The following is a 27,667-nucleotide window of genomic DNA, read 5'->3' on the forward strand; positions in this document are numbered from 1 at the left end:
AATACTAAGTGCCTGTGTCATTTTCTTTATTCCAACTATGTGCTCTTTAAGACGAGCCTGGAGGTGTTTTTTTATCCTTGAGAAAGTACAGACCTGCTTTTCCAAACCAAGAGTCTCTTAGTTGGATGTCATGGTAATCCATCCTGCTCTGAGATCTTGATACTTTAATGACTGTAACTCGCAGTAACTCTTTTGTAATGAGGTTGTATTCAACCTGTTTTGCATACACAAGTGAATTCCTTAATGGCTGTGCTAGTTCAGAGGCAAAACTATCCAGCTCCATCCCAGGCAGGTGGTGACTGCCTGCTCCCATGCAAGTCCATGGGGTGGTGGGCCTGTTGGGGACAGGAGGTGGCTTCCTAACAAAAGGATGGGCTTGGTTTCCCTCTATTCCTTCATTGGGTTACAGGGGTGTAAATCAACAACCATTGGTGAAATTGATTTAACACCAAAACGTACAGAGATAAACTATTTCCTTTAAAGAGCTGCTGGTTTCAGAGCTCCTCAAAAGCATCCTGCAATACACCTCTCCACTCAATATTAGTGAAACTGTAGAAACTTTATGCTGAGGAAGGGTCTAGGTTACAATTTTCAGGTGTGGCCGTGATTAATTATGCTCTGTTTGCTTGTGGTTGCAAAAAACCAACACCAAAAAGGGAAGGCCCAGGGGAAGCCCGTGCCAATGGAAGTTGTCTGCAGTTAAAAGTGGTGCGGCTCAGGCCCCGCTGCTGACGTGATGAGCAGTGTCACGTGCTTTGCAAATTGCAGCAGGCACCCTGCTGGCTGTAGATTGAGCTAAATCGTGGTCGTGTTTCAATCATGTAATAGCTGGAATAAAGGAAATGACAGCGTGACGCTGCTCAGCAGGCCCAGCTCTGCTCAGGTGCACACACACCCACAGCTGGCACATGTGTGGACTATGCAGTGCTGTGCTGACACAACAGGGTTGTGCTGGCTTCTATGTGCCATCCTTGATGTATCTGTGGCTCCTTTCTCCCAAGCATGAAGCACACCTGGCTTTGGTGGAGCTGCTGTCCATGCAGCCACTGGACAGGACTGATGTTCAGTGCCCATTTCTTGCTTGGCTGGAGGGCTGTGGTGTTTTATTTCCTCCTATTGGGAGCTCGACGTGCTGCCACTGTAACATTTCCATCCCCTGCCAATCCGAGGGGAAAATGTCTGGAGGCTGAGCCAACTCCTACTGAAGTCAATGCTGAAATGCCCACTGACTTCAGTGGGAGCTGGATTGGACTCCAAAAAAGAAATTGAATGTCACTGATGGTTGGTAGCCAGCCAAGATGCTGCCCTTGTGTGTTGTTATTATTCTGGGGTGGGGTCTTTGTTGGTTGTCAGAAGGACTGAGAAAAATATAAGCTGGGCTGACACAGCCTTGTGTGTAAGAGGTGTGAGCAGCTGTTTTGTATGTGAGTTTGCATACATATGTGTAGGAAGAAAAGTTCTCTATGTGTATGTAAACACATAGATAATATGTTGCTTTGTTGTGCATTTTTCTGTCTCCAAAACCTAAAGGAACCCAATGGTTCTTAAAAGTTAGGAAAAAAAAATAATCTGGTTGAATATTTGCACAATTTTATATGCTTATACATAGGAAATCACCTTAATTAATAAATATATAGAAAACTGGGATATACATGTTGAAAGTATTGAGAAGAATTAGAGGTTTTTTTTGTAGGAGGGGAGGCTTCTGTTGTCCAAATGGCATTTATTTGAGTTAAGCCCTTTTTGACAGATAGCTCTGCCTATTGTCAGTGCTCTACATATACCTTTTCCAGTCACCAGTCAGCATTCCCCAGCAGCACTGAGAGCGCTTTCCACCTCCTAGTTTTGTCTGCTAAGTAAGGTGAATTGCTGGAAGCCACGAAGGTGTTTTACTTGAGAGAAAATGGACCAGAAATAACAGGGAAATTCTTCTGTCAAGCTTTCCTGCCTTTTATTCCAACCTCCCTTATTTGAGCCCAGAGGATCTCATCTCTGAAGTCACTGACAGCGCTTCCTTTGATATGGAAGGGTACTACATCAACCGCTACATCTGTCATGAGAGGGAGGCAGGTCACACTTAGACTTGAAAACAAAATAAAAAGACCCCAGAATCCCTCACCCTTCTATTAGCGAGGAGCACCACACATCTGGCAAATACGTGTGTGTTAGAAAGCTCTCTATATTGAATGGTGTGCCCTATGCCATGCATAATGGAGCTGCTGTCATCTATTATGTATTATGACATACAGGCAAATTGGAAAATAATAAATGGGAGGTAGTAAAAGCATGAATGAAGAGGCATTCCTGCACGTGCATTGTGGCTGTCACTTACACACAGCGCTGCTTCTTTATCTGCTTTTGCTTTTTGCTTTGCTTGACGCAGCAGTCCAAGTAATGGCTTGTTAAACTTGAGTCGAAGGTGTTCTTTGAGAGGTAATAGCCTGGGTGCTTTTAAGGCTTTTCTAACTCACTTATAGTACACAGAATTTAGTTCAGCTCCTTTGTTTTAAGACCTTTTTGTGTTTGCAAATATCTTGGATACCATCCGTTGCCAATAGATACCATTTCCTTATCCATCACTGATGCTTCATAAGGATTTGGCTTTGTAACAGACTTCACGTGCTGTCCAGGTGAGAGGCTTTGCAGGGACAGAGTTATAATCATAGCTAGAATTTCAGGGCAGAAAAGAGATGTGGGTAAAAAAATCGGGGTCCCTCTATGCAAAACAAAACAAAAAATGTTATTTTTGCTGTGGCATCATCAGTAGTGAAACTTAATAAGACAGGAACATGGATCACTGCTTAGATCTGGAAAGCAAAGCGAGGGTTGCGCTGTAGACCATCCAAAATCTTAACACGTGAAGTGGGCATATTTTGGTTTGAGTAAGTATAGATCTCTCTGAAGCTGACCTCAGGGTCGTTGTAGGGCTCTCCTTTATGTTTTTGGAGCTTCCCCACAGTGTTACTTCTCTCCCAAGCTCTGAGGTCTGACTAAGGAGATGAATCAGTGTCTGGGAGCTTCTTGCCTCCCTGAGAAGCAATTGGGGTCATTTCTTCTGTTGAGATGAAAAGTGAACTTTAGAAAAATCAGGGGCTTTGCATTCCTTTGAATTAGATCAAGCAGCATCCTTAGAGCTACGCTCAAATGTATAAATAAGGGGCTTTTTTAGAACAAAAGAAGCTTGTTTCTGGGGCCAAACGTAGATCAGATCTGAAACTGAGCAGTAGTAGCAGTCAAGCTCCTGCTTTTGCATTTTGATTTACTTTCAGCACAGAGATGTGGATTTATTGCTCTTGTTAACAGTTCGCTGCTCTCATTAAAAATGAGCCCAGCGTTGTGCTGAGTTTCATTGCTCGAGGAGGGGGGGAGGATGAGCGAGGAATGTGAATTCCTTTGTTTACTCCTGGAGTCGGAGGCCGTTCCCTTGGATCCAGCCATGGTTTGTCACTCAGGTGTCATTGCCAGCCATGGATGTCATCTTCCTGGTACCACTCAGTGCAACCCTATGGAAAAGGACCCAGGTGTGTGAGCAGAGAGATAACTGGGGAAAGCCTGATTGGATTTCCAAGGTAGTTCCAGCAAACAAAGCCATTTCAAAGTATGGCTTTGGCTCCCGATGAATTATTGATTATTTTCCCTTGGAACCTTTGCGTGGTGCTGCATAGCAGTGTGCACGGGCACCTGGTTTGCTTTCTAGGGATGTAGTTAACAAGATGTTGTTTCCTGGATTAAAGCCTTAGTACTCAGAACTGAGGACAGAGGAAAGGTATTTGTCGTGGGTGTTAAATACTTAAACATCAAATCCCTACCCTAAGAGAGAGAGCAGCAGTGCAGCACTGATTGGAATCACTGTGTATTAACTGATTGTAGCTATATCTGTGGAAAACAATTCTTTACCTGGATATTGGAGTGTCTTTGTATCTCTACTGTTCTCATCCCTTAAGAGATGTAGGTATCTGAACATTTTGCAGCCTCTGGTTGGTTAGGGACATGTTAGTAAATGTGCTGGTGTGATGTCTGAGGATGAGTGTCTTTAATTAAGTGGTATTTTCCTCTCATTCCTCTGAGAATTAAAGCATCTGCCTGCAAGGAGCGTGGCGAGTGCAAAACGTACAGATCCTTCAGTGCTGAGCCCTGGTTCTGTAAAGTGTTTTCATTCTTCAGACTGCAGTCAGTGAAAGGGAGAGGCTGTCCAGAAAGAATAGGGATTCATTTCATTATTCATTTCTATCAGTAGCATTGAGAAGCACTATTACATCTCAGCAAAAAGCCATAAAGAGGGAAATTTTAATGTAATTTAAGGCAATGCAGAGAACTTCTTGCTAATCAGTTAGAAAAATGAGTTAAGTAGTTTGAAGTGCTGCTGTAAGCGTGCAGTGTTATATCCCTCAATCTTCTCTTTCAGATGTGGCTTCCCACAGCTTGAGACGTTTCTTTCTTGTTGCTGCGTGAAGCAGGAAATGGCTTTTGCTGGGGGAGTGTGAATTTGGCTTCTGCACAAAACGCTCTCGAAATCGCTGAATAAACAAACAGTAAAAGCAGGAGAAATGATTCCTTCTCCCCTTACCAGTTATGGAAAGAGGATTACTCCTAATGCGATAGGTTAAAAAACAGCAATCGGCATCATTTTTAAAGTTGATCGTGCCCTTTTAATTCTCCTCCGTTGCAGTTCTAATCCTGTTCTCTAAATATAATCATCCCATGAAGAAAGATTGGCCTTTTAATAGGAAGTGATTAATGCTTATGGGAGTCATATGTTTCCTTTTTCTGAAAACACAGCTCCAAATTGACCTGTGTGGTTTGGATAACACACAGGGTATTATTTTCCATGGCTGAAGTCCCATGTAATGATCTGAAAATGTAAGAAGTGGCTTATATTTCTGTTTTCTCACCTATGTAAAAGAAACACCACCACCTAAACAGGCAGGTTCTCGTATCCCAGCTCTGCTGTCTGAGGATGTCTGCAGGTTGATGTGAAGTGGCTCAGAGGAGCGACACCAGCAGCTGTGCATCACCCAGCAGTGCTCGCTGCTCACACAGATTTCCGCATGTGTAGCACATCATTACAGCTCTGAGCTGTGCCCAGACAGCAGCAAGCATCCCACAGGCTCACACGTGAGAGAGAAGTGAACGCTGCACAAAGGAGGGATGTGGCTCTGGCTGCTGCTAAGCACGGTGCCCTTCCTCCCCTGCATCCCTCAGCAAAGCCTTGTGCTTGTCAGGGTGCATCACGTATGGGCTGGGAGTTCTCACCTTCAGTGTGAGATCCATTATTTTCTGGGGTAGCCATGTTTGCCGTGGGGCTTGGAGGGATATTTGTGCTGAAATCATCTTTAAATCCTTCTCTGGAGAGGAATGCCTGCCCTGCTTTCTGCACACGTCTGTGTCAATATCGGTTCTTGTGTAATTGCATTGCGCTAAAGTAGGTCTCTGTCATTTCAGCAGAATGGGATTTATTTGATGAAACCTCTATTTTTTAAAGTGAGAACTGCAAAGGATGCCTCCATGTGGTGTTGCAGCTCAAGCCATAGAATGATCACGTGACATTATCCTCAGCTCATGTTCCTGTGTTAGGGTACAAACTGCAGTTGGTTTGAGTAATGTAGTGTTTGAGGAATATCTTCTATAAAATTGGTGTAAATTATTATGGTTCAAGAAGCCGCTGTTCCTATTTTTCACTGAACCATACCCAGTTTGAATGTAAAAACAAAGATCTACAAGGCAGCAATGGATGAAACTATTTTCCAGATATGTAGTGTAAGGTAAAATGATGCTGTGATGAAATCAGTGTTTTGATGATCAGACTTTGCCAATGAGAAGTATTCCATCATTGCTGCCAGGCAGGTGAGAAGCTTAAAGCATAATCTGGTATGTATGTGGTCATGGTGTTCCTGTGGATGCAAACCAGCAGGGATGCTTCATGTGGAACAGTGGCATCACAGCAGGGTGAGCAGGATGGGGACTGGGGTAAGGGTGATCTAACTGCAGCCTTCCAGCATCCCCTTCCTGAGACAAGTTTCACAGCTTGTCTTCTCACCCATTATGCTTGTTGGGAATTTATTTAATTGCAGGTTAGATGGTCGTGTCACTGAGCATCCTTACAGCAGTGCATTAATAGTTAATGGTCGGACGTGTCCCTAAAGAAACAGTCTTGTAGATGGACTCTGGTGACATGTAAGTGACACGTTTGAGCCTCCTTCAGTCCCTGACTGGATGTGACAGTCACATCCCACGCTGCCAGCCTTCCCAAGGGGTTGGGGTGGTAAAGGCAGATGGCTTTAAATGATCCCTGTTAAGTCACTGACCCATGAGTTTTGATAAGCTTGGCAGAGGTTAATGGTTTTGCTCTTTGTGCAAGATGTTTTCAGTGGTATCGGTACTTTTGTATTGGGTTTGAGACATTCATTCATTTTAATGGCATGTTTTACTAGAGAGAAAGAAAATGTTGTTTGTGAGGTTTATGCTTGACACCACATTCGTGCCATTTTTAATACCACGTGTTGTACAGATAGATGTAAAATGCCATAGCTAACAGTCACCATCATAAGAGATATTACTTAGTTTAGGGTGCCATGTTAGCATAAGAGATATTACTTAGTTTAGGGTGCCATGTTAGTCTTTACTTGCTGAGTAGGCAATTATCACACAACAATGGTAGCACATAGAGCAGAAACGTTGTTGATATTACCCTAACTTCATGCTGGCATGAGAAAAGGACCTTTTGCTGTAACCATCAAGTAGAATTGGTTGCACTGAGTGAGGCCTAGGGACAGGCCTCCATTGGTCTCCAGGGAAGGAATTACTGTTTGGGCTGTTTTGTTGTGTTTGAAAGATGTGTCCTTTCAGATGTGTCAGTCAGTGAAGCTCTTGCTGGTGTAACGTAAGTGCCCATTTAAGTAACATACAAAAGAGATTGACCTCAGAAATGTACAGCCAGTCCTACACCCTCAGCTCCGATCTCATCAGTAAAGCAGATCTAAATTATTCATGCAGGTTTTATGAGGATCATCCCTGAAAATGATCGATGGAGGTGAGACTACAGAACTCATTCCTCCTTTTTATTTCCAGATCATCTCCCATTGGGATTAAAGGAATGAAAACCAAAATTCATCTTCAGCACTAAATTGAGCATTTTAAGAAATTGCTTTTTTTTTCTTTTTTTTTTTCTTTCTTTTTGGTTTCTGTGCATGGTATATGATAAATTGTTCAACAAATACTGAATACCTTAACTTTGTGGTATTTTAGATGCTTTATATGGTTAGGTCTACCAGAACCTGTGCATTGCCTTTAGGAATGCAGCTCTAGCCAGTGGCGAAGAATGTGTAGGCATAAATGTGAGGTAGAAAAATGAGACAAAATAGCAGTTTCTATCTCCTCCTCCTCAAGTATTTAGGACTGCAGTTGTATCCCAAACAAGTCTTTGGGAGTTTTTGCTGCTTCACATTGATCAGCCAAGATTAGCATTGTGGAAGGCAGACAAGAGGGTATAAGAGGCTGCTTATCATCTGGGATAGCCCTCTGTTTGTCTGTATGTCTCCAAACGTCCTGCCCGTTGCAATTAGAGGGCAATATTTAAATAAGAACTCTCCAATCAAACTTTGGAATCCTTTATTTTGGCTCATTACCTTTCAAGCACTCTCGTATGGTAATGGAGCATGGTTTGCTTTTGTTATGGCATGCATGTCATAAGATATCCATGGCTTTTGTTTTTAACGTGAGCACATGCTTGTACTGTTTATACTACTGTAATGTAAATGTTAGAAGAACCTGAGACATTGGAGGATTCCCAGTGGGGCAGAAGGCATTGAAACTGTTCTGCTGTTTTATACTGACTCTATGCTGTGGGCATCAGCTGTGGGTGACCACAGTTTGATGGTTGTCATGTTTGAAGAGGGCAAAGAGCAAGTGGAGGCAGTGGCAGCAAGAAATCTTATTTTTGATTCCTGGGTGGTTGCCAGCTACAGTGACTAAGGGCTATTTTTTGTCCTAAAATAAGGGACGGCTTCATAGCATCTGTGCTTTACAAAAAAGATGGTAAGGTCAGTTCTGAGGGTGGATTTCCGTGAGGCCAAAGGTGGCAAAGAAGTCAACCCATGTTACTCCCCTTGTTTCTTCCTGAGGTTAGTGCAGCAGGCTGGGAAAGACCTCCGAGCTTCCAGATGAGAATGGGAGAGCTCCTGCTCCCCAGGCTGCTCCTTGGTTCTCTCACCTCTCCCCATCTGTACCTGCTGTAGATTGTTCACTGAGTTTCTATCTACTGCCTTCCTATTTACTGCTTACTGGCTGCCTTCCAAGAGGTGGAAGAGATGGACTACAAGAATATTTCTAGTTATTTTGTGCTCTATTATTATCATCATTCGATGTCTTCTACAATCTGTATCTTTTTAGCCCATTGCATACAATAAAAAAACAAAAACAAACCAACAAAGGACCACAGATGTAAAGACACAAAATATACTCTCAAAGCAAGCTCCTATAGATTACCTAAGCTGGCCATTGCCTTTTAGGATGTGGGAATGTATGTTCCATCCTACAGCTTTTATTTCCTTGATTTCCCAGAAATAAATCCTTAGGGTGTGATTCTGCACTTGTGTCACGGGTTACTTAGATTTACCTATGCCCGTGACAGGGGAAGCCACCCCGTGGGCCCCCCTCCCGGGGCCCGGAAAGGAGGGGGAAAAAGGGAGTGGGATAAAACAGCGACAATCTAAGGAGGAAAAACTTATTTTACTAAATATGATACTGAAATACAAGATAACACAATATAATATAATTGAGGCTAACAAATCGAACGAAACAGAGAGAGAGTCCCCGAAAACCGAGAGGCCTACTGTGAACTCTAGGCGACACGGCTGGAACGCTTCCCACTCTCCGAGAAGTTCGAGAGAAGAAGGAGGCACTCCAGCCTGGGAACGAGATTATACAGCGTCCTGGTCCCGTGACTTATCATTAACCTGTTGTTCTCTGGATATGTAGTCTTCTTCTTGTGGACTGCACATTCAATAGAAGTATCCATACTTTACATGATGTTATGATGTGGAATACTGATAGCAGAATTACAAAATTACAAAACCATGACAACTTGCGTGCCCAGCCTGATGATGAGCTGGGACCAACAGTTCTGCATGTCTAAAACCTATGTGTCCCATCTCACCCTGCCTTCTCCTTGGCTGGACCTCCAGAATCATGGTGTAGAGGATGCAAGAGCCAGTTCCTTTTGGCTGTGCCAGCCACCACTGGCAATCTGTTCTACGCTATGAACTTTATGGCAATGGTTTTTTGTTGTTCTTTTTTTTTTTTTTCTTTTTCCTGCATACCCTTTATTTCTTAGAGAAATGACATTGTGAATAGAGCTGGCTGAAATATGTAATTTCCTTTTCACAGGAAATCCTGTTGTTCTGGGAAAATCTTTTGGTATGCTTTAAAAGTACAGCTATGGCCTTAAAAATATCCTATGCGAGAGAGACCATCCAGTATTTTCACTAGGGAAAGATGAACTGGCTCAACACAGGATCTCATTTTCCTAGTATAAGTGATGTAGACCTTGGAGTAATATCCTGGTATGTGCTTGCAGGCTTTGTGCTCTCTGCCATATTCCAGGCAATGGTAAAGAGCATTTTTCTGATATTGAGCTTCCTTGCAGATTTCTTTGGTAAATACCATATTTTGCTGTCTGTTGCTCAGGCTGGTGGGGGTGGCAGTGGGGTCTTTTCTTACCCAGCTCACAGGAGATTTCCTGCAATCCTGACAGATTTCAGCAAGCGTAATAGGATGCAAATCCTGTACTTGTATCTCTGCTGACATCGATCTGCTTAAAATAATCATGAGCTTTAATAAAATGAGCAGAATCTGGCAGCTCTGAGGTATTGTTTGACTTCAGCTAAGTGAGAGGAGTCATCGTTGCAGCAGGGCGGCTTGTGAAGTCCTTCTGGTTCAATTTCATGGCAGGTTTGGTCCCCACTGCACTGTCATGTGAAGTGTGGGCAGCCATGGGGACTGTAGTCCAGCCTTGCAAAGAATTGCTAGAAATGGGCAGATCCCTTTTGCTTTAGGGAATGGTCAAGTTGAAAGATTGACAATACCTGGACTCGGCACATTTTATAGTTTGTCTCACCATGCGTAACAAAACTGTGTGTTTACTTTTTGAAAAGGGCTGTGGGGGAATTCTGCCTTTCCAAATGCAACTTGTCTCCTCCAAACACGAATCTTCACTCTGCTCACTAGTCCAGCCTGTTAAAGAAAATCTCTTGCTTGTTTTTCCCAGGAGCTCTGACTCAGAAGAAGCATTTGAGACCCCTGAGTCCACTACACCAGTCAAGGCTCCTCCATCACCTCCACAGCCACCACCCGACACAACAGCAGCCATCGTAGTGGACATAGCAGAGCAAGAAATAAAGCCCCAGCTGCCCCCTGAAGACACAGGTAACGAGCATGCAGTATGAGACAGGTTGCTGCATGGAGGCGTTTGTGTTAGCAGAGATAAGGAATGGATGCTAACAAAATGTTTTCTAGAAGATTAATGTGTTTATACTCATCTTTATCCGCTATGAGAGGAAAAACCAAGTTGCTTTCTGGGATAAAATATTTGAGAATCTTCCATAACATTTGACAAATAATAAAGAGAAGAATGAACTTTCCAGAATACTACTTTCCATTCCCTCCTCCTAGTATTTTAGGAGCTTTACTAAGCGAGATGCAGGTGCTGTTAACAGTGACAACTAATAAAATGTCACTTTCCGCTGTCATATGAATCAGAACAGAATGAAGAGTAGAACATGGAACAATAGTAATGAGCTCTTTGGTACAGTATAGGAGTAACAAAGCAGTACGTGTGTGTGTGTAATACAGATACATGAAAATAGTATATATTGACAAAAGGAACTTTCAAGAAGACAATATGCATTTAGAATAAAAAAAAACAACAAAGAAACTTTTGCCCCTAAAAGAGTGTTCTTTGTTCTCCAATTTGAATAATAGAATACGAGGGAGCAGAAAGCACTGTATTAGCCCAAATTAGCTTTGTTTGGGTTGTCAGATGACAGCTCAGCAATTAAAGATTGAATTCCCCATTAAGCTGTCTATTTTCCCATCCAAAAGCCAAGTCATCTGGATTACCTGGCTAAACTGTGAGAAGGTAATTTTACTCAAAGCAGACTAAAGCTCACTTGTGTTTCATATGCATGGCAGAGGCTTTTGAGCTTTGGTTTCAACCTTAAGGGATACAACAAGTCTTGGAAATATCTTGAGCTATCTTTATCTCTATCTATCTTTAAAATATTTCCAGGGCTTGTTCACAAATTGCTCTTGAAGACTGTTATTATGCTAAGAGTTTATAAGAACCTAGAAGGATATTCAACAAACTGACTCCATAAGATAGTAGTCACTTTTCCTTTACAGTTCTTTCTTCAGTGTATCATACAATGTTTCTCCATCTTCCTCCCTTTTTCTAATCTTAATTTCCATGATTACAAAATAAGTTAATCGCTGAGAGAACAAAGGAATGCATGTGCTAAACAGGATTGGAGCGTGCTTTTAATTACTGCAGTAGATTATCTTCAAGCCCTTGATTACGCATGTGCTTCACTGTTGCATGTGATTCTTTTCTCCCTGTATCCCACATCCCCTCCCCTCCTTTCTGACAGATATTCCTGAAGAAAAATAGGAAACTGAATATATTTGTTCGTAGCCAAATGTGAGCTTATATTAAAAGCCACTGGATGGCTGAGAGGAAAGCATTTCATTTGCAAATAAGATTTTGTCCATGGGTGGCAAATTACGACAAACCAACAGAGTTACGCAATGCGCAGTTATACAACAGGGTGATTTATGGGAGAGAAGAAAGATGCGTAATGCAGAAGGAAATCAAATGTAGGAGGGCAACACAAAGCATTCGTTTGTTTCTGAAATCTTTAGCAGAAATTAGTAATATGAAGACTGTAATCTAGGTGTTTGCATGCTTCTTTGTAAATGTGACATTTTAGTTGGACATTTTGTACTCCGTAAGCCACTGAGGAACAGTTATCCTGCAGTTCATTTACCTCCTGGGTTGTGCACACAGCAGTGAGCCCCTTTCTGGGGTTTAGGAGCAGCTGAAAGAGCATTTCTCATTGCACCATACAGCTCGCTCAATGGGAAGGCAAAGTAAAGATGGGCAGGCAAGGAGTCTGACGTGGTGCAAGGCAGCAATGGCTGGACTTGTGTCTTTGTCTTGTATGGTAGGGGTGGAAGGAGGGAGCATAGACAGTGCTCAAAGGATTATTTCATCTGTATCTGACAGTAATTATTGATGCAGATGGTTGCAGTTTTCCCGCCTGCTTCCATTAGTGCAACAGCTGGACCGCTCTGCTGGAAAGCCGAGAGGAGAGTTTTTAATTAGGATGACTTCAAAGCTTAATAAATACGATGGGACCGAAATGCAGCTAGGTTCACCTGGCTTCATGCCACCTCCCAGCAGTGTAAAACCTGCCACGTGGCTGAGCCAGAGGCCTGCAGGTCAGGGGAGAGGGCCAGGGGGGCATGGATGGGCCCAGGGAGCAGCAGGAGGTGGGAGCTGCAAGCCCTGCAGCCTTCTTTGCATTACAACCCACTCATCTCCAATGGGAGACCAGTGCCTGCCTGTGCCAGAGGAATGGAAGTCAGCTTTTATAGTAGAGAGATAAAGATCCAGGCAAAAGTGAGCTGAATTTTCGGTTTGGAAAACATTTTTTTCCCCCTCTCCAAGCCTGGCAAATTGAAAATAAACATTATATCCCAATTTTCTCCCAGAATAAATGGCTGGAGTATTTTTTTACAGTAATCTTAAAAATAGTGCTACCAACTGATTTCATCACTTCAAAGATTTCTCGTGACAAGCAGGAGCTTGAAATAAGCAGTGTTTGACTATGTGTAATATTCACTCATTCCGATTCCTATACGCTGTAGCCAAAGTGTACTTGTCTGGTGAGTTATTTCTTTATTACAGGGAGCATGGCTATGTGCTGGATGCTTTTTCCAGTGGTTTCCTTTTGCCTCTTTTTCCCTAGGAAGCAGAAATGGAGTTGAATTTCATCTTGCTTTATTAGATCTGGTCAGTTTTTGTTCCTACATCTTTCAAAATAGTGTTTTGCTTTGCTTCCAAGTCAGCAGCATTAAGGCCTTTTATTTTCCAGCCCAAGCCTATTGGATTTCACTCTTATTTTAGAGACATGTCAACAAAGAACAAAACGCTCTACTGTCCTAGCATGCAGCACAGCTCCAGCATTGGAATTGAAGATAATTCAAGGAGAATATACAACAGTAGCTGGAATTTCTTGATTGTATTTCCTCAATAGATTTTCATTATTCATAAAGAAGGAGTTAAGATATAGGTTCAACAGGCTGGTAGCTGGTGGAGGTACGTCATTTCTTTTCTGCTTAAAGTATCTTTACAACACATTGGAAGTTGCTTCTGTTGGTTTTGGAAGCATTCCTTCCCCTGAGGTCACACTGCCTGTGTTTATTGCTGGATTCCCTGGGTGCAGCTCTCATCCCAACGGCTCATTGCCTGCCTTCACAAAGCCTGGGCTTTTGTTGCTTTGGGGATTTTTCTTACCAAATCCAGGCAGAGTTTCTCTGCAGTCAGAAAGCTGCCTGCATGGAAGAGGTACTTGGGCCTTCCTTGTAATGAGTGAAGTGGGAGCTTTCTTTTGGCATTCGCCTGCTTTTTAGGACAAAAGAGGTTTCCCTGCTATCATCTGTGCTCCTTAAAATAATTAGTATCTACCTGTGGGCATCTCTTATGGGTGTCATTTGTGTATGAGTATCAGTATCTTGCAGTGGGCCCCTAAAAGTCCTTGTTCAAGATGTTACGCTGTTCTCTCTAAGGCAAGTCCTGCCTTCTTTTGCATAGAGCATCCCTCTGCCATCAAGCTGCACTTTAATGAAATACTGTAATCAGCAAGACTGTTCTGCTTAGTCTTGTAATGTGAGGAAGCAAATGGCACTATGCTCCAGATATGATTTTAACATCAGGAAAGAATGATCTTAATATGTCTTTGTAGCAGTACAGTGTTGTGTTGCTCTGCATTGTATACCATTCACCTCTTCCCCTCCCACATTCCTGCTGCTACCAGGGTGGAGTTGAGTCACTTGTGCCAAGGGAATCAAGTAGCAGCTCCGCATTTCTGCCAGAAACCCAGTTTTCTCAGTTTCACATATTGTTCCATACAGAAACAATGGAAACATCAGAGCAGCGAGTTGAGCTGCTCACTGCAGAAATCTGTACTGAGTTTGGTTTGAAGGAAGCTGTGAAATAAGCAATTAAAGGGGTTAAAACTGCATTATGTGGAGCGTGCTGAATCTGAATGCTGTTGTACTGTGAGTATGGAAGGCGTTGTACCTTCCTTCATCTGCTGCTGTGATCTGTTCACAACTTCAGCTGTGCTGTGCCTGTCTTCTCCATTCCGAGTCCTGCAGGGTACTGCTTTATATATATATATATATATAAAAAATCAATGTTTGTACTGACTTTAAACAAGAGACCTCAACCCTAGTGAGGCCTTTGGCATGTGCAAGAATGAAAATAACGTGTAATTTCAGAAGGCTGTGTTCAGATCTCCCTTTTATTTCACACTGACCTAGATTTGGGCTCTGCTGACTTGTTAGAATTATACTTGCTGTGTATTCCTGCTGAGTGTCTTCCATTTTGATGTAAAATACCCAGATTAGTATAACGTGGGCTTTTATGACACTATTTGAGTCTGACCAGTGTCAGAAGTGAGTGATGTTTGTGTGAAGCTCAGCAAATTGTGTTTAATTAGTGACCATTCCATCGGACTGAAACCAAGAACAACCCAGAGGAGATGAGGGCAATAATAAAGTGTCCAGAAGCACTGCCAAGTTATTAGCATTCATTTCAGAAAAAACAAAGCAACCGCAGTAAAACAATGTTTTTAATTCATGTGACTCGGTAGAATTCTGTTCCTCAAAGACAATCCATCTCGCTGTCATTCCTTTGAAGATGTCTGAATATACTTGGTGCTGCTCTAAGGAAATGTATCCGATTCCTTAAAACTTCTTCCGTTCTCAGCATCCTTAAACAGTCATTTCTATATGGACATAAAATTTCCTCTGAAATAAAGAAAATATGTCCTTTCTGTTCATCATTCACTCATGGCTTCTACCTGAAAGCACTTATTGATTCTCTGCCCATATTGCTTTTATGAAAACGATCAATGAATGGAGCTGGGCAATTTGTTTTGCAAAACATGTCAAGATTGAAGTGAAAAAAAATGCTTAGAAATTTTGCTGAAATCTCTAAAGGATGAGCAAAGAACTCATTTGATGTTGACAACGTGAAAACTGCTGTGTTGCTCAATAGGAAAAACTGAAGTGTTTTCTTTCAGTGCTCATCAGTGAGAGCTCAGCTGCTCAGTACAGACAAGCCAGCTAAGCGTAGCATGGGTAAGGAACTGGAGATTTCCAAACTCTGCACACCTTGACTGAGATACGTGCATGTACATTGGTGGAGGTTCAGATACAGAACAGTGCAATGGCAGCAGGAGCAACCCATATTTGGGAACAGTAAGGCATTTTAGTAATGAATTTACTGTAAGGGAATTTATTGCAAAAGGACATTTAAAATTCACTGTTTTCTGTTTGTTCCCACAGGGTTACCTCCTGAAACTGCCCCTGAAACGAATGTGTCACACAGTGAGTCAGTTGAAGAAAGCCCGTTCCGTCCCCCATGCCATTCTTTTTCCACCGTCTTCGATGAGGACAAGCCAATAGCCAGCAGTGGAACTTACAACTTGGACTTTGATAACATTGAGCTGGTTGATTCTCTCCATGCCTTAGGACCGAGCTCTCCAGAATTGAAGAATCGTGACCCCAAAGCGAATGTTCGAAGAAAATCTACCGATTCAGTGCCAGTTTCCAAATCTACATTATCTCGGTCTCTTAGCTTGCAGGCTAGTGATTTTGATGGAGCGTCCTATCTTGGCAACAGTGAGACACTAGCGCCAGCAGCAGATGCTTATGGTACTGGTTCAAGCAGTGCTTCCAGTACCCTTAAGCGAACAAAGAAATCAAGGCCTGCTTCCTTAAAAAAGAAGCAGCCAGCAAAAAAATCTCTGGATGCTCCTCCAGTGAAGGAAACACCACAAGAGCCTCCTGACCTTGGCCAAGCAGCTTCTGCAGGTGAGGAGAAACCTGCACCTGAAGCAAAAGCTGACTCAGTAAAACCAGAACATACCGACCCTTCTAAAACCTCTGCTGAGAAACAGGAGGCCCCAGCTGTGCCTGAGGGATCCTACCCTTTGGATCCAGACAGTTTGGAAGGGATTAGTGCTTTTAGCACTGGAGGCAGCAAAGTGCAAAACTCACCCCCTGCCAACAAGAAAACTCTACCTCTTACACCCGCCCCGGAGGCTGGGGAGGTGACTCCATCGGACACTGGGGGACAAGAGGACCCTCCGGCCAAAGGCGTTGCGGTGAGGCTGGAATTTGATTATTCAGAAGAAAAAGGGGTTGGTGAAGAGCAGCAGGAGAGCACTCCTCCTCCTAAAAAAGCTGGTAAAAAGCCTGGTGCTAAAATGCCATTACGGAGGCCAAAGACTAAAAAGCCAGTGGAAAAGCTTGACAATGCTCCGACCACACCGACAAAGACACCCACTGATCCAAACGAAATCCCTATCACGAAAGGATCTTACACTTTTGATATTGATAAGTGGGATGATCCCAATTTTAACCCGTTCTCCTCTAGTACAAAAATGCAAGAATCTCCCAAACTGCCTCAACAAACGTACAGTTTTGAGCCAGACATGTGCGAGGACTCTATTGACCCTTTCAAATCGTCTTCTAAGATTGCCAACTCACCCACTAAATCTCCAGCCTCCTTTGAGATACCAGCCAGTGCCAATGAAACAAATGGAACTGATGGAGACAACTTGAATAAACCTGCAAAAAAGAAGAAGACGCCACTAAAGACGTAAGTTAAAGGGCTCAGATGTTTCTGGATTCGAAGCAGCACGCTCCTACCCCATAGCGTAGTTAGTTTTGTCTTTGACTAGAGAAAGGAAGATGCTGTTGAGTGCTGTTTACTGCACAACTGGCTCATGTCTCTACCTGCTTTCCCTCAGCATGTTATCTCAGTAGCTTGGCATTTCCAGATGAAAAGGAAGAACCAGCAGTGAATCAATCCTGATGAGGTCACTGACCTGGGAATTGGGTTTTTGGGGTCCAGTGTAGCTTTGAATCTGAATTAGTCCAAATTTTATCAATTTTGTGTCAGATATATTAGTGATCTTGTTTTGGAATTGGAAATTGTTTAAGCTGATTCAGGCCAGTAATTAGTATTTTATGAATCATAGTTATTGAGTGAGGAATGAAACAGTAAGTTTATAAGAATTTTCCGCCCTTGTATGGGACTTCTTTCATGCCATTATAAGAGATATCTGCTCACTGCAGCCCTATAACCTACTTTTGCAAGTGGTTTCTAACAAAGGGGATCTGCATGTTAATGCGCAGTGCTGCCTGCAGCTCTCACACTTTCTAGAAGAGAATTGGCCTAGAGCTTGCTGGAGGATGCCGTGGGAGGCAGTGGCTATATTTATCTTTGCCTGTCACTGCTCTCTCTGTAACAAGGCCCCTTGGTGTGACTCTCCTATGGGATCCAGGGTAAGAGAACCCAGCCTGGGTAAAGATACCGCCTGCTGGGACTAAAATTCCATGGGCTAGACTGAGAACATGTTCATCACACAGAAAGACTGCTGTTAGATGAGATTATGGGAGGTGAAGAAGCCAAGTATGAGTGTAAGCCATTGCTAAGTGTGCACTGCTACGTGCTGTATGTGTGGAAAGGTGAGGTTTTTAGAATGGATGTCAGCTTGATGCAGATCACTCTCTGTTCACCTGCTGAAGTGCTGAGCTGTTTTGTGACGGATCATCTTGCTCAGATGAAAGTGAACAAAGAGCAGTTGATGCCTCCTGAGTCCATGCTCAATGCTGTATCCAAATAGGTGGTTTGTGTTGACATCCATCCCGAAGGTGCTGGGTGGTTGGAGGTTGCCTTTAGAAATGCAGGAGCCTCACGCATGGGGAACCGAGCAGAAGCTGCCAAATGAGCAGTAGTGCTTTCCTTAAGCTTATCTGCCATTCAATACAGCCTGACTTCCCTTATAACAAGCAGTAGTGTGCTCTGAGGAGAAAGCAGGTGGCTGCCATCAGGGAAGGCAAGGCTGGTTCATTTGGTGATGAGAATTTAGCTCAATATCTTCAGCTTTGACAAACGTGCTTTGTGAGATGAACGCGTGTCTGAATTATAACGTTGAAATTAAAAAGAGTAAAAAACCGAAGTATTAATATTTTTTCTTCTGAAACTTAAGTAGAGGTTATGCAGATAGAAGATATGCATGATCGGATTGCTGTAACACATTAACAGAGTATTTGTAGGTTTATCTTTTTTGTCAGTTCCTTCTGTCTGTCTCTCTTTTTCTTTGTCTTATTTGTCTTAGGATGGTAGAAGATGTGATGTCTGTATGTTCTCTGTTGTAAGTAATTCTAAGCTAACATTTCAATTTTCTTTGATTTATGGGCTTTTTAATTTCACTCGTTTATTTTGCAGCATGATCAGTTATTATTCAGCATGAAGCTCTTATGTTAACTGTGTCACTTCACTGGCACGTATGAAAGCTTGTTTAAGGGAAGCGCCCATCTGTGAATGAGTTAGAGGAGTCTAATGCCTCATTATGAGTTTGCCTGTCAAAGATCCTCTTTTAAAACCTGCAGAATTCCCATCCTTGAGATAATTCCTACCATCATACACAAACATTGTACAACCCATCTTTCTTAAATACTCATGAAGTATTTCTCCTTGAGGGAATAACTTGTCCTAATTATTTCTAGCATCCTAACTAAATAATTAGTAGCACTGAACACCCTAATATTCAGCTGCCAGATTAATTTTCCCCTATAGAGGTTGTATTGATCTACCCTCTTCCAATTGAAAGCCACCATTATAATTTGCAGTGCTGACCTTGCCGCTCATTGAAGGGGATGAGCTCATGGGCAGTAACTTTTGCCGCTGCCCTTCAAGTTCTTACCTTAAATCTCTATCAGTGAGGTGGCGGGCATGATGATTTCTGCCTCTTCCAGTCAGTAGCAAAAACGTGTTTGAACAGCTGTGGCAACATGCATAAAGGTGGTAGATAATTGGTTGATGTCCTTGTTAGAAAATGCTTTAAACCAATTGCGAAGATAAAGCCAACATTTATTATTGTATAACTCCATATAATATAAATTCTTCACTCTCTTTGCCTGATTTAAACCTGTGGGATTTTCGGAGGGCTACAGTGTCTGCACTCCTGGTTTGCGTTGTGAGCTGTCGGGCAGTGAAAGCAGCATTGCCATATTTGATGCTGTGCTTGTTTCAATCATAGAATAGCTTGGGTTGGAAGGGACCCCAACGATCATCAGGCTCCAACCCCCTGTCGCATGCAGGGCCACCAACCTCCACCTGTAGCACCAGACCAGGCTGCCCAGGGCCCCATCCAACCTGGCCTTGAACACTCCAGGGATGGGGCATCCACAGCCTCTCTGAAGGCACCTCACCACTCTCTTGACAAAGAACTTTCCCGATATCCAACCTAAATCTTCCCTCCTTCAGCTTAAAACCATTTCCCCTTGTCCTGCTATTACCTACCCTTGAAAAGAGTTGATTTCCCTCCTGTTTGTAGGCCCCCTTTAGGTACTGGAATACTGCAGTGAGGATGGGGGGTGAGGGGGTGGATATCTCAAAGTGGGACATCTCTTGTGTCTGTTGGTAAGGATGGAACTTTGTGCTGGGATCTCAGCAATGGCACCCACCTCAGCTTTTTTTAATGTCCTTTACCCAAAATATACCCATTTCTTTCTTATCTTCATGGCTTGTGGGGTGGTTGGAGCTTACTGACTGAGTCTGTTCGGTTTAACTCCCAGCTCATTCCTGTAAATATACGTTTAGGGCTTTATTTTTGGATGGGAAACTGGAGCAGACACAAGTTAAATAATTTGCTTAAGGTCACTGAAGATGTCTGTGGTGGAGCAGAGATTTGAATTGCAATGGAGCAGCAGCTCTGTTCTGTATATAACATTCTGTCAGTAGTTAGCAGGAAAAAAAAACCAACATAATTTTTCTGTGAATTTAGAAATATGGCAATCCTGCTTTTCTCAGCTTTTGGGGAATCAAGGCCTGTGTCCAAATGCATGACTAAAGTATGTACCTCCAGCATGTTTCTCTGTGGTGCTGCTGCCCTAATGGATGGGGATTTTAAAGCAGAAGGGCTTACAGAGGATGCACTTTGTGTAGCTGTCTCTTGCTAAGTGTGAAATGACCCATTTCTTTCTGCTGTTCCCATGCTAACTGTCTGAACTTTGTTTTCAGTGATACATTTAGGGTGAAAAAATCACCAAAAAGATCTCCGCTATCTGATCCTCCTTCTCAGGTAAAGTACTGCGTGGTTGTGATACCTATATTCTTGCAGGGGTGAAGAAGAGGCATTTTGATTTACAATTGTACATTTAATAATAAAAGAACTTTTGTACAGAATGTGAGCATGCTGGTGTCCAAGTAGAATGTGTGAGGCTGTAATCACAAGGCATTAAGCTTTTGGCATCTATGCAGTGTATATTGCTCTGGGAATCCCAATTAGGCTATTATTATGCTTTGGAATGCACTGCATTAAAAGAAAAACCTGAAAAATTAAGCCAAGTATCCACCTTAGAGATTTTGTATTGAGAAGTAAGAAGCGAGATGCACAAAGCTTGTGGGCTGCAAGGAAAACAGAAGTAAAACAAGAGGGCTGGTCTAATAGGAGCACGTGCTTGGATGGCTCTATTCCTTGCCGTAAACAGCCGGCAGGTGGTTCCCTTGGAAGGGAGTTAACAAAAGCTCTCTGTGTGTAAAGGCCCAACTTGCTTTCATGTGGCACAGCTCCTTCCTCGCTGCTGCCTGCCTTCTTCTGCCCCATCCTGCCCTCTCATTGATGCAGATTGATGGTATAGAAGTGCAGAAAGGGTTTGTGACCTCGCAGCCCTACACAGACTTGCTGCTGCAAGGGAAGCCTAAAAAGTCAGCTTTGCTCCTCAAAGACTTCAATCCTGGGTGGTGGATGCAATGTTTGTCAGGTGTTTAAACGGCTCCAGATTTTCTTTCTGCCTTGTTATCAAGGCAGCTTTGCAACGTGAGTGTTTAATCATCAAAGAGCTCAGTAATAGGAGGAGGGCTTGTTGCTAAGGCAGTTCCAAATGCAGTGCTTTAATATATTTCATAAGCATTTTAGACAGGGCTGCAATGAAGAGTGTGGAATTAAAAGGGTGACTGCAGTCAGGCAGAGGAATTCAGAGTTGAACACAAAATCTCTTGATGAAAGATAACAGAATTAATCAGCCCTGTTTTCTACAGGATCCCACCCCGCTGCCTACCCCAGAAACGCCTCCTGTCATATCCGCAGTGGTTCATGCAACAGATGAGGAGAAACTGGCAGTGACCAGCCAGAAATGGACCTGCATGACTGTGGACCTGAGCACGGACAAGCAGGATTACCCACAGCCCTCCGATCTGTCCACGTTTGTCAATGAGACCAAGTTCAGCTCTCCTACAGAGGGTATGCTGTACACAGGGCTGTCTGCATCCAGATGGTGTTATTCTGGGGAACCCTAAAAATGATGCTTTTGGGATCATGCGGTTGAACTTGATGATCTTTAAGGTCTTTTCCAACAATTCTATGATTCTGTGTTGAGGAGCTTGACAGTTGTAGGGAGCTGAATAAATGACCCCAGTAGCCACATCATGACTTTTCAAGTGAGGGTAGAGAGGCAGCTTAAATGAAAGTGAAAATGTCCTTGAGGGAATGCTGACTTTTGCTTTCTTTCTATGATTGATTATAGACTTGCTGTGTTCCTTGGGTGCTGCCTGTGTCTTCACAGGGCTGAAATGCTCTGTGCCGTTGTTCTTAGATCTGGGCTCACTGCAGTAAGGATTTTGCTTGTGCCTGTGTCTATAATGTGAATGGGAGTAAGTGTGATTACAGTTCTGCTCAAACTTTGTACATTAGGGTCCTTGACTTACATCTTCCTTCAGACTGCTGGGATCTGGTTTTCCTTATGCACAGAAATGCCCAGGATATCCTTTGGGGAAGATAGCTCTTCAGGTGCCAATTCAAATCACCTTAGGTGATCTTCTTTCTGGTACCTCAGTATATGCAATTGGGAGTCAAAGCTGGAGGTTTCTGGGAAGAGAGTTGTCGTTCCAGGTCTGTGAAGCACGAAAGGGAGAATTTGGCCACTTGGAAATCTGTGTGTGGCCTTTGCTGGGGTTAGCAGAGGAAGCGCTGCTCTGCAACATCTGCTCTAAGGGCAGATTTTCAGCTTTGAGGGTGGGAGGAATGCATGAGTTTACCTTGGCTTAAACTTTTTCCTCTCGATCAGATTTCCTTATTTTCCCTAACCTTTTGCCCCGAGTCCCAAGCTCACACTCAAGCTGTTCTATACCATTTGAGGAGTTTTTGCTTGATTAAGAACTGCTAAGCTTTTAGGTCAAATGTGTTTGATATTAAAAAGCACAAATAATGAATCTTCTTTTAATGGAGCTGCACATGTTCATATGCACGTGCTTATGCATTTGCACAGCCTGGGCTTCTTGGAAATCAGTTGAGTCTTCTGTTCAGATAAAGATTTTAGCCTAGATTAACCCATTTGATTTTATGGACAAATGAGAAATTCTGTTAATACATATTTTTTTTTAAGCCAACAAATATTTTTTAGAATATTACCTCCCAAATCTTGGAAAATGGAAGTTGTATGAAAGGACACAGAACAAAAGGATGGTGAGAGACTCTAAAGCAATCACTCGAGCTGTCAGAGTGGTAGAAGAAAACGCAGAGCTCCTAATTAAATGCTAATTGTCTCATCTCGTGTGCTGCATGGTACAGTCGGAGTTTCAGATTACACGCTAATTATAATCAACAACACTTCCGCTTTTCAGATCTCTTAAAAATAATCATTTTCTTCCCTTGGCCATCTTACTGCTGCTGCTTTCAGGAATCTTTGAGCAGTTTCAGTGCTGTTTCTCAGTGCTGTTTCTCTTTTACCCTTCCCAAGCGGTGATGTGACTGTTCCCCTGTAACCTAACACTGCTTTTGCACCGATACAGCCCGAGCACAGAGTCATCCCTCACATCCAGCACTCATCTGTTGCGCTCTGCTTATAGCTGCTGCCATTCTTTTTTGGCCATTTCACAGACTAGAAATAAGCAGTAATTATTTGCAGAAAGTTCTGATGTAACCGTGCAGCTATTTGTAGGAGGAGTTGGAGAGCATCACTTAGTAAGTCTGCCGTACGCATTTATAAATGATAATGATCTTACCTCATATGATATCCTGGGCATTTGTAGGTTTTGAATGCATGGAGATAACTGGAGCATGGTGATATCTTAGAGGTGATACCTGGGAGAGGAGATGCTATCTAATTGTGAGGCCAATGAGACAAAGCTGCGCTGCGTTTAGCAAGCCGCGTTGTTCCTTTTGTTCCTTGTTGAGCTATTTCCATCTGTGTTCTGCTTCCTTAATCAATAAAATTAAATGCATGCTATCCCAAAAGCAGCAGAGGATGGTGGTGGCACAGCTATGCTGCACAGCTTCTGGGCTCCCTTGGGATTGAGGGGGGCTGTGAAACTGCCCCACAAATACTGCGGTGTTCCTTGCTGGATTCTAGGAAGTAAATGAAATGTTTCTTCATTTCTCTTGTGGTGCAGTGCCCAGCAGGTTGTTATCATCTCCTTGTTTCAGTTTTGGTTTTGATTTCACTAGGAAGAAGTCTGTGTCTGATACCTGGAGGTTGTCTGCCTCACCTGGCTTCTTATTACCATTAAAACACATGGTGCCAGGCATTTAAAGCAGCCGGGAGCCTATTATAGCATTCTCTTAGGTATTTTAGTATTAATATCTCCCAAATGTCATTTTCTGTGAGTTTTGTGGTTGTTTTACAAGATACATAGATTGTGGAATCACTCTTCTTGTATTCTCTGATGCTTTTGACTTTAAAAACAAAATCTCATAATGTAAGAGATTGTTTTTAGGGTTGGTTTCGCTTGTAAAGCATAGATGTTCTAATGATGGCTTTCATCTTCCTGATACAAGCCCTGCTTTTCAAAAGCTCTCCAAATCTATAGGAACTTTTATACATGCTTTTATCTCAATGTAGTGTGTCATTCATAAGGACCTCTCTATAATGGAAATGCGATAAGTGGGTTATTGGGTTAGACTCATGGCAACAGGGTAAAATACAGAACTTGGGCAAATTAATTATGATTTAAATTTTTAAGTTAAGGTGTAACTGAACAAAGTCTTTGTTTTCGCTTGGGTCCAGGAAGATATGCTCTCCTTTCCAGGAGGAATATTGACTTTATGTGAGTGGATAATGGCAGGACAAGGGGGAATGGTTTTAAACAGAGACAGAGAAGGTTTAGGTTGGATATTAGGAGGAAGTTTTTCACTTAGAGGGTGGTGATGCACTGGCACAGGTTGCCCAAGGAGGCTGTGGATGCCCCATCCCTGCAGGCATTCAAGGCCAGGCTGGATGTGGCTCTGGGCAGCCTGAGCTCGTGGTTGGTGACCCTGCACACAGCAGGGGGTTGGAGCCAGATGAGCATTGTGGGCCTTTTCAACCCAGGCCATTCTGTGATTCTGTGATTACGGTTCAATTTGGCTGTGTTTTGTCAGTCCTCCTCTCTCAGCTCACCACTGGTTGACGATAGATTGGAAAGAAATCTGGTTATTCCCTCCCGTGTAATTAGGAGATCAGAAGTAGAGCAGCAGCAAAGATTTGCGTTTTTATTAGGGTCCAGATTTAGGGCTCTTCATAAACCTTCCCTTTTTCCTCCATGACTCAAGTGTGACAACAGCCAAGCGAGCTGGGCTTTGGTCTCAGCCCTGTTTGGTGAGTGTGCAGATATTTGATGCATCTTTCTTACCTCGACTGATACCACAGTTGTTCTTAATTAAGAACTGTGTGATATACGTTAAGAAACATTATTTTTAAGAGCTTGCTATAATTTTTTGCATACTTTAAAGGCACGTGGTATCAACATTACCAGTAATTGAAAAGTGTGTTTTCTGTGATAAGATAGAGGAAAGTTGTCTGCTCTGAAAGTGCATAGAATTGTGTTAATATTCTGGGCGCTGAGGCAGAACGCTGGGTAAGCTGACAGAGCAGAATTTCTTATGGCAAGTACATTTCTTTGAAATGCCTTGTAGGTCCATTGCTGAAAATCAATGAAAGTACATCTTCGGCTTTCTCTCTGTATATTCTATTTTTAATATCTCATAGGAAAGAGTGGAAGAGAGTGGAAGTAGCTCTTGGAAATTAGGATGTATCTCATTTACTTATGCAAAAATCATTTAACAGCATACATCTAATGGCTCTTCTTTTGTTTCTGTTGCAGAATTGGAATATGGCAACTCATATGAAATAGAATATATGGAGAAAATAGGCTCCTCTGTGCCTGTAAGTTCTCACCCCATTTCCACTCATTTGCATTCCCCTGTCATAATGCACTATCCTGATAATGCCATCAACCTCACTACCCCTTAAATTAATTATCAAGGGCCTGCAGCACATTTGCAAACCCAGCTTCTTTCAAATTGGCAGAACTGGGGTAAATTGCATGTGCTGTGTTGTCCTATATCCTGTAGAGCTCGTTCCATTTTATTGTTAAGCTAGGATCATAGCAGTACTTTATGGAGACTAAAAAGAACTCAGTAGTTCCAGCAGTGAACACAAAGCTGTCTATACCAGCTACTGAACTATTTAAAGAAATGGAGGGTAAAACTTTAAAGAAGATGGAGAGAATGCTGGGAGAATACAGAATGAATGTCAAATACGGAATGCAGCGCTGTATGTCATAGGTTGTTTGTCTTTCCATTCAGTTCATGGATCTGGTAGCTTGACAAGATCCAGTGGGGACCTGGAAGAGCCAGGGCTTTATGTCAGTACATAAACTAATGAGAATAACATTGTGTTCACTGAATAATTTGGTAACTTTCAGTCAACAGATGCTTCCAGCCTGACAGGACCGGAAATCTGATTAACCCCAAAATGGGAGAGAAAGAACCATTGCAAAGAGTGAACTGCTTAGGTTATGTTCTCTATTGATTTCTTCCTGAAAGGGATCATCTTTTATCGGTATCAGCATAGGGAGGATTACAGTCCTTTATTGTTCGCTGTTTGTCAAGTCATTTGGTCACTTAAGGCAGTAAATTAGCTTTAATGGAGAATAGCTGAATTGCTTAATGAGTCTTTCTCTTCCTGTTGCCAGCAGGATGATAGCACCCCGAAGAAACAGTCTTTATACCTAATGTTTGATGCACAGCAAGAGAGCCCAGTCAAATCGCCTCCCGTCAGACTGTCCGATTCCACCACGCCGTGCTCAGGGTATGTCAATGCAAGGAAAGGCAGCAGTGCGAAAGGATGTCAGGGAAATAGGTTGCCATCCCAACACACAGGCAGGAGGTTATTCCTCTTTTCTGCTTCTGTGTTGCAGAGTTGTTTGTTTATAAATAGATTCCCATCTGTGTATACAAATGACAGAGGATAGAGGGCAAAGGTACAGAAGTTGAGCAATGGAAAGGAATAAGGACATGTATTTCTCTTCTATATTCTTACTAAATGGAGTCATAGTGGCAGCAGTTTCACAAGGCCGTGGTTTGCTCCTTAGGTTTTCATTCTCAGATATTAGGTCGTTTTCATGCCAATCTAGAAACTATTTAATTGCAACTCCTCATTTGGCCTTTCCTAGCTGTATTTTCTAGAAAGTGGGTCTTGTTCATAAGAACAGCGTGTGTGGGTTGTGTTTACTCTCCAAAAGTTTTGCTCTTTAAAGACATCTGTTCTTCTTGGGAACATTTGTTTCCTGGGAGAGATGTAGGTCATGGTGAGAAAGGGGTAAAAGGCAAGTGAGAAATATTTGAGGAATGTGCATAACCTTTCTGATGGAACTGGGTTTATTTAGATGACTCCAGCGTGTGGCTTTGAAAGGATATTGCAAAGTGTTATGAGAATGATAGAAAGATGAGCTGAAGCAGCATTTATATTTTTACACGTGGAAATAATGAAGAGGACGTATTTGGTGTTACCAGAAGCAGAATGGTGAAGGTCTTGTGCTCCACTCTGAAAGTGTGCATACAATCCTTTCCCAGGTCAAGTTTTGAAGACCCCGAAGCCCAGCAGTCCTCTGGAATGAAAATACAACATCCAGCTTCTCGAGTCCTCGCTGCCAGCCAAGAGGCACACTTACAGTCACCAGACAAGTCAAAACAGAAGGACTTAGAGCCCATGACGCTAGGAACAACCCCAGAGACTATTGAAATAGTAAGTAATTTTTACTGTACTTTAATATGCTCTCGTGATCACTTATTTCAAGCTGACACTTTGAAATTCTTTTCCCTTACGCAGAGTTGTTTACACTTCAACTCAATATTTGTAGAGGTATTTTGGTCATAAATTAGGTGCTCTATAAGAAAAACATAGGCACATGGTTTGCTCTGCTGTATGTGGTGAAAGATTTTAAGTTTCTGTTGGTAAAAAGAGCTACACATTCAGATTTTCTTAAAAACTCCTGACTCTGTTGTTGTCATCTGATGCTGATAACGTAAAATCCACTTTTTTGATCATTAGA

At 42.6% G+C, this 27,667-nt stretch overlaps 1 protein-coding gene across 4 annotated transcripts in view; it reads left to right on the plus strand.

Annotated features, from left to right (window-relative positions):
* TACC2 (transforming acidic coiled-coil containing protein 2) overlaps window positions 1-27,667 on the plus strand; it is a 96,944-nt gene that overhangs the window by 53,723 nt on the left and 15,554 nt on the right. For 2 of the 4 annotated variants that reach the window (XM_015867493.2, XM_032445541.1), the window contains 8 exons: window positions 10,265-10,422; window positions 15,628-16,945; window positions 18,471-18,506; window positions 20,378-20,438; window positions 21,398-21,599; window positions 25,436-25,497; window positions 26,309-26,424; window positions 27,189-27,360. In XM_015867493.2, the coding sequence (XP_015722979.1) occupies window positions 10,265-10,422; window positions 15,628-16,945; window positions 18,471-18,506; window positions 20,378-20,438; window positions 21,398-21,599; window positions 25,436-25,497; window positions 26,309-26,424; window positions 27,189-27,360 (2,125 nt within the window). The remainder of the gene's footprint in view (window positions 1-10,264; window positions 10,423-15,627; window positions 16,946-18,470; window positions 18,507-20,377; window positions 20,439-21,397; window positions 21,600-25,435; window positions 25,498-26,308; window positions 26,425-27,188; window positions 27,361-27,667) is intronic. The other 2 variants (XM_032445539.1, XM_032445540.1) reach the window with 1 other exon arrangement.

This window comes from Coturnix japonica, chromosome 6, assembly GCF_001577835.2.
Source record: "Coturnix japonica isolate 7356 chromosome 6, Coturnix japonica 2.1, whole genome shotgun sequence".
NCBI classification, from domain to species: domain Eukaryota; kingdom Metazoa; phylum Chordata; class Aves; order Galliformes; family Phasianidae; genus Coturnix; species Coturnix japonica.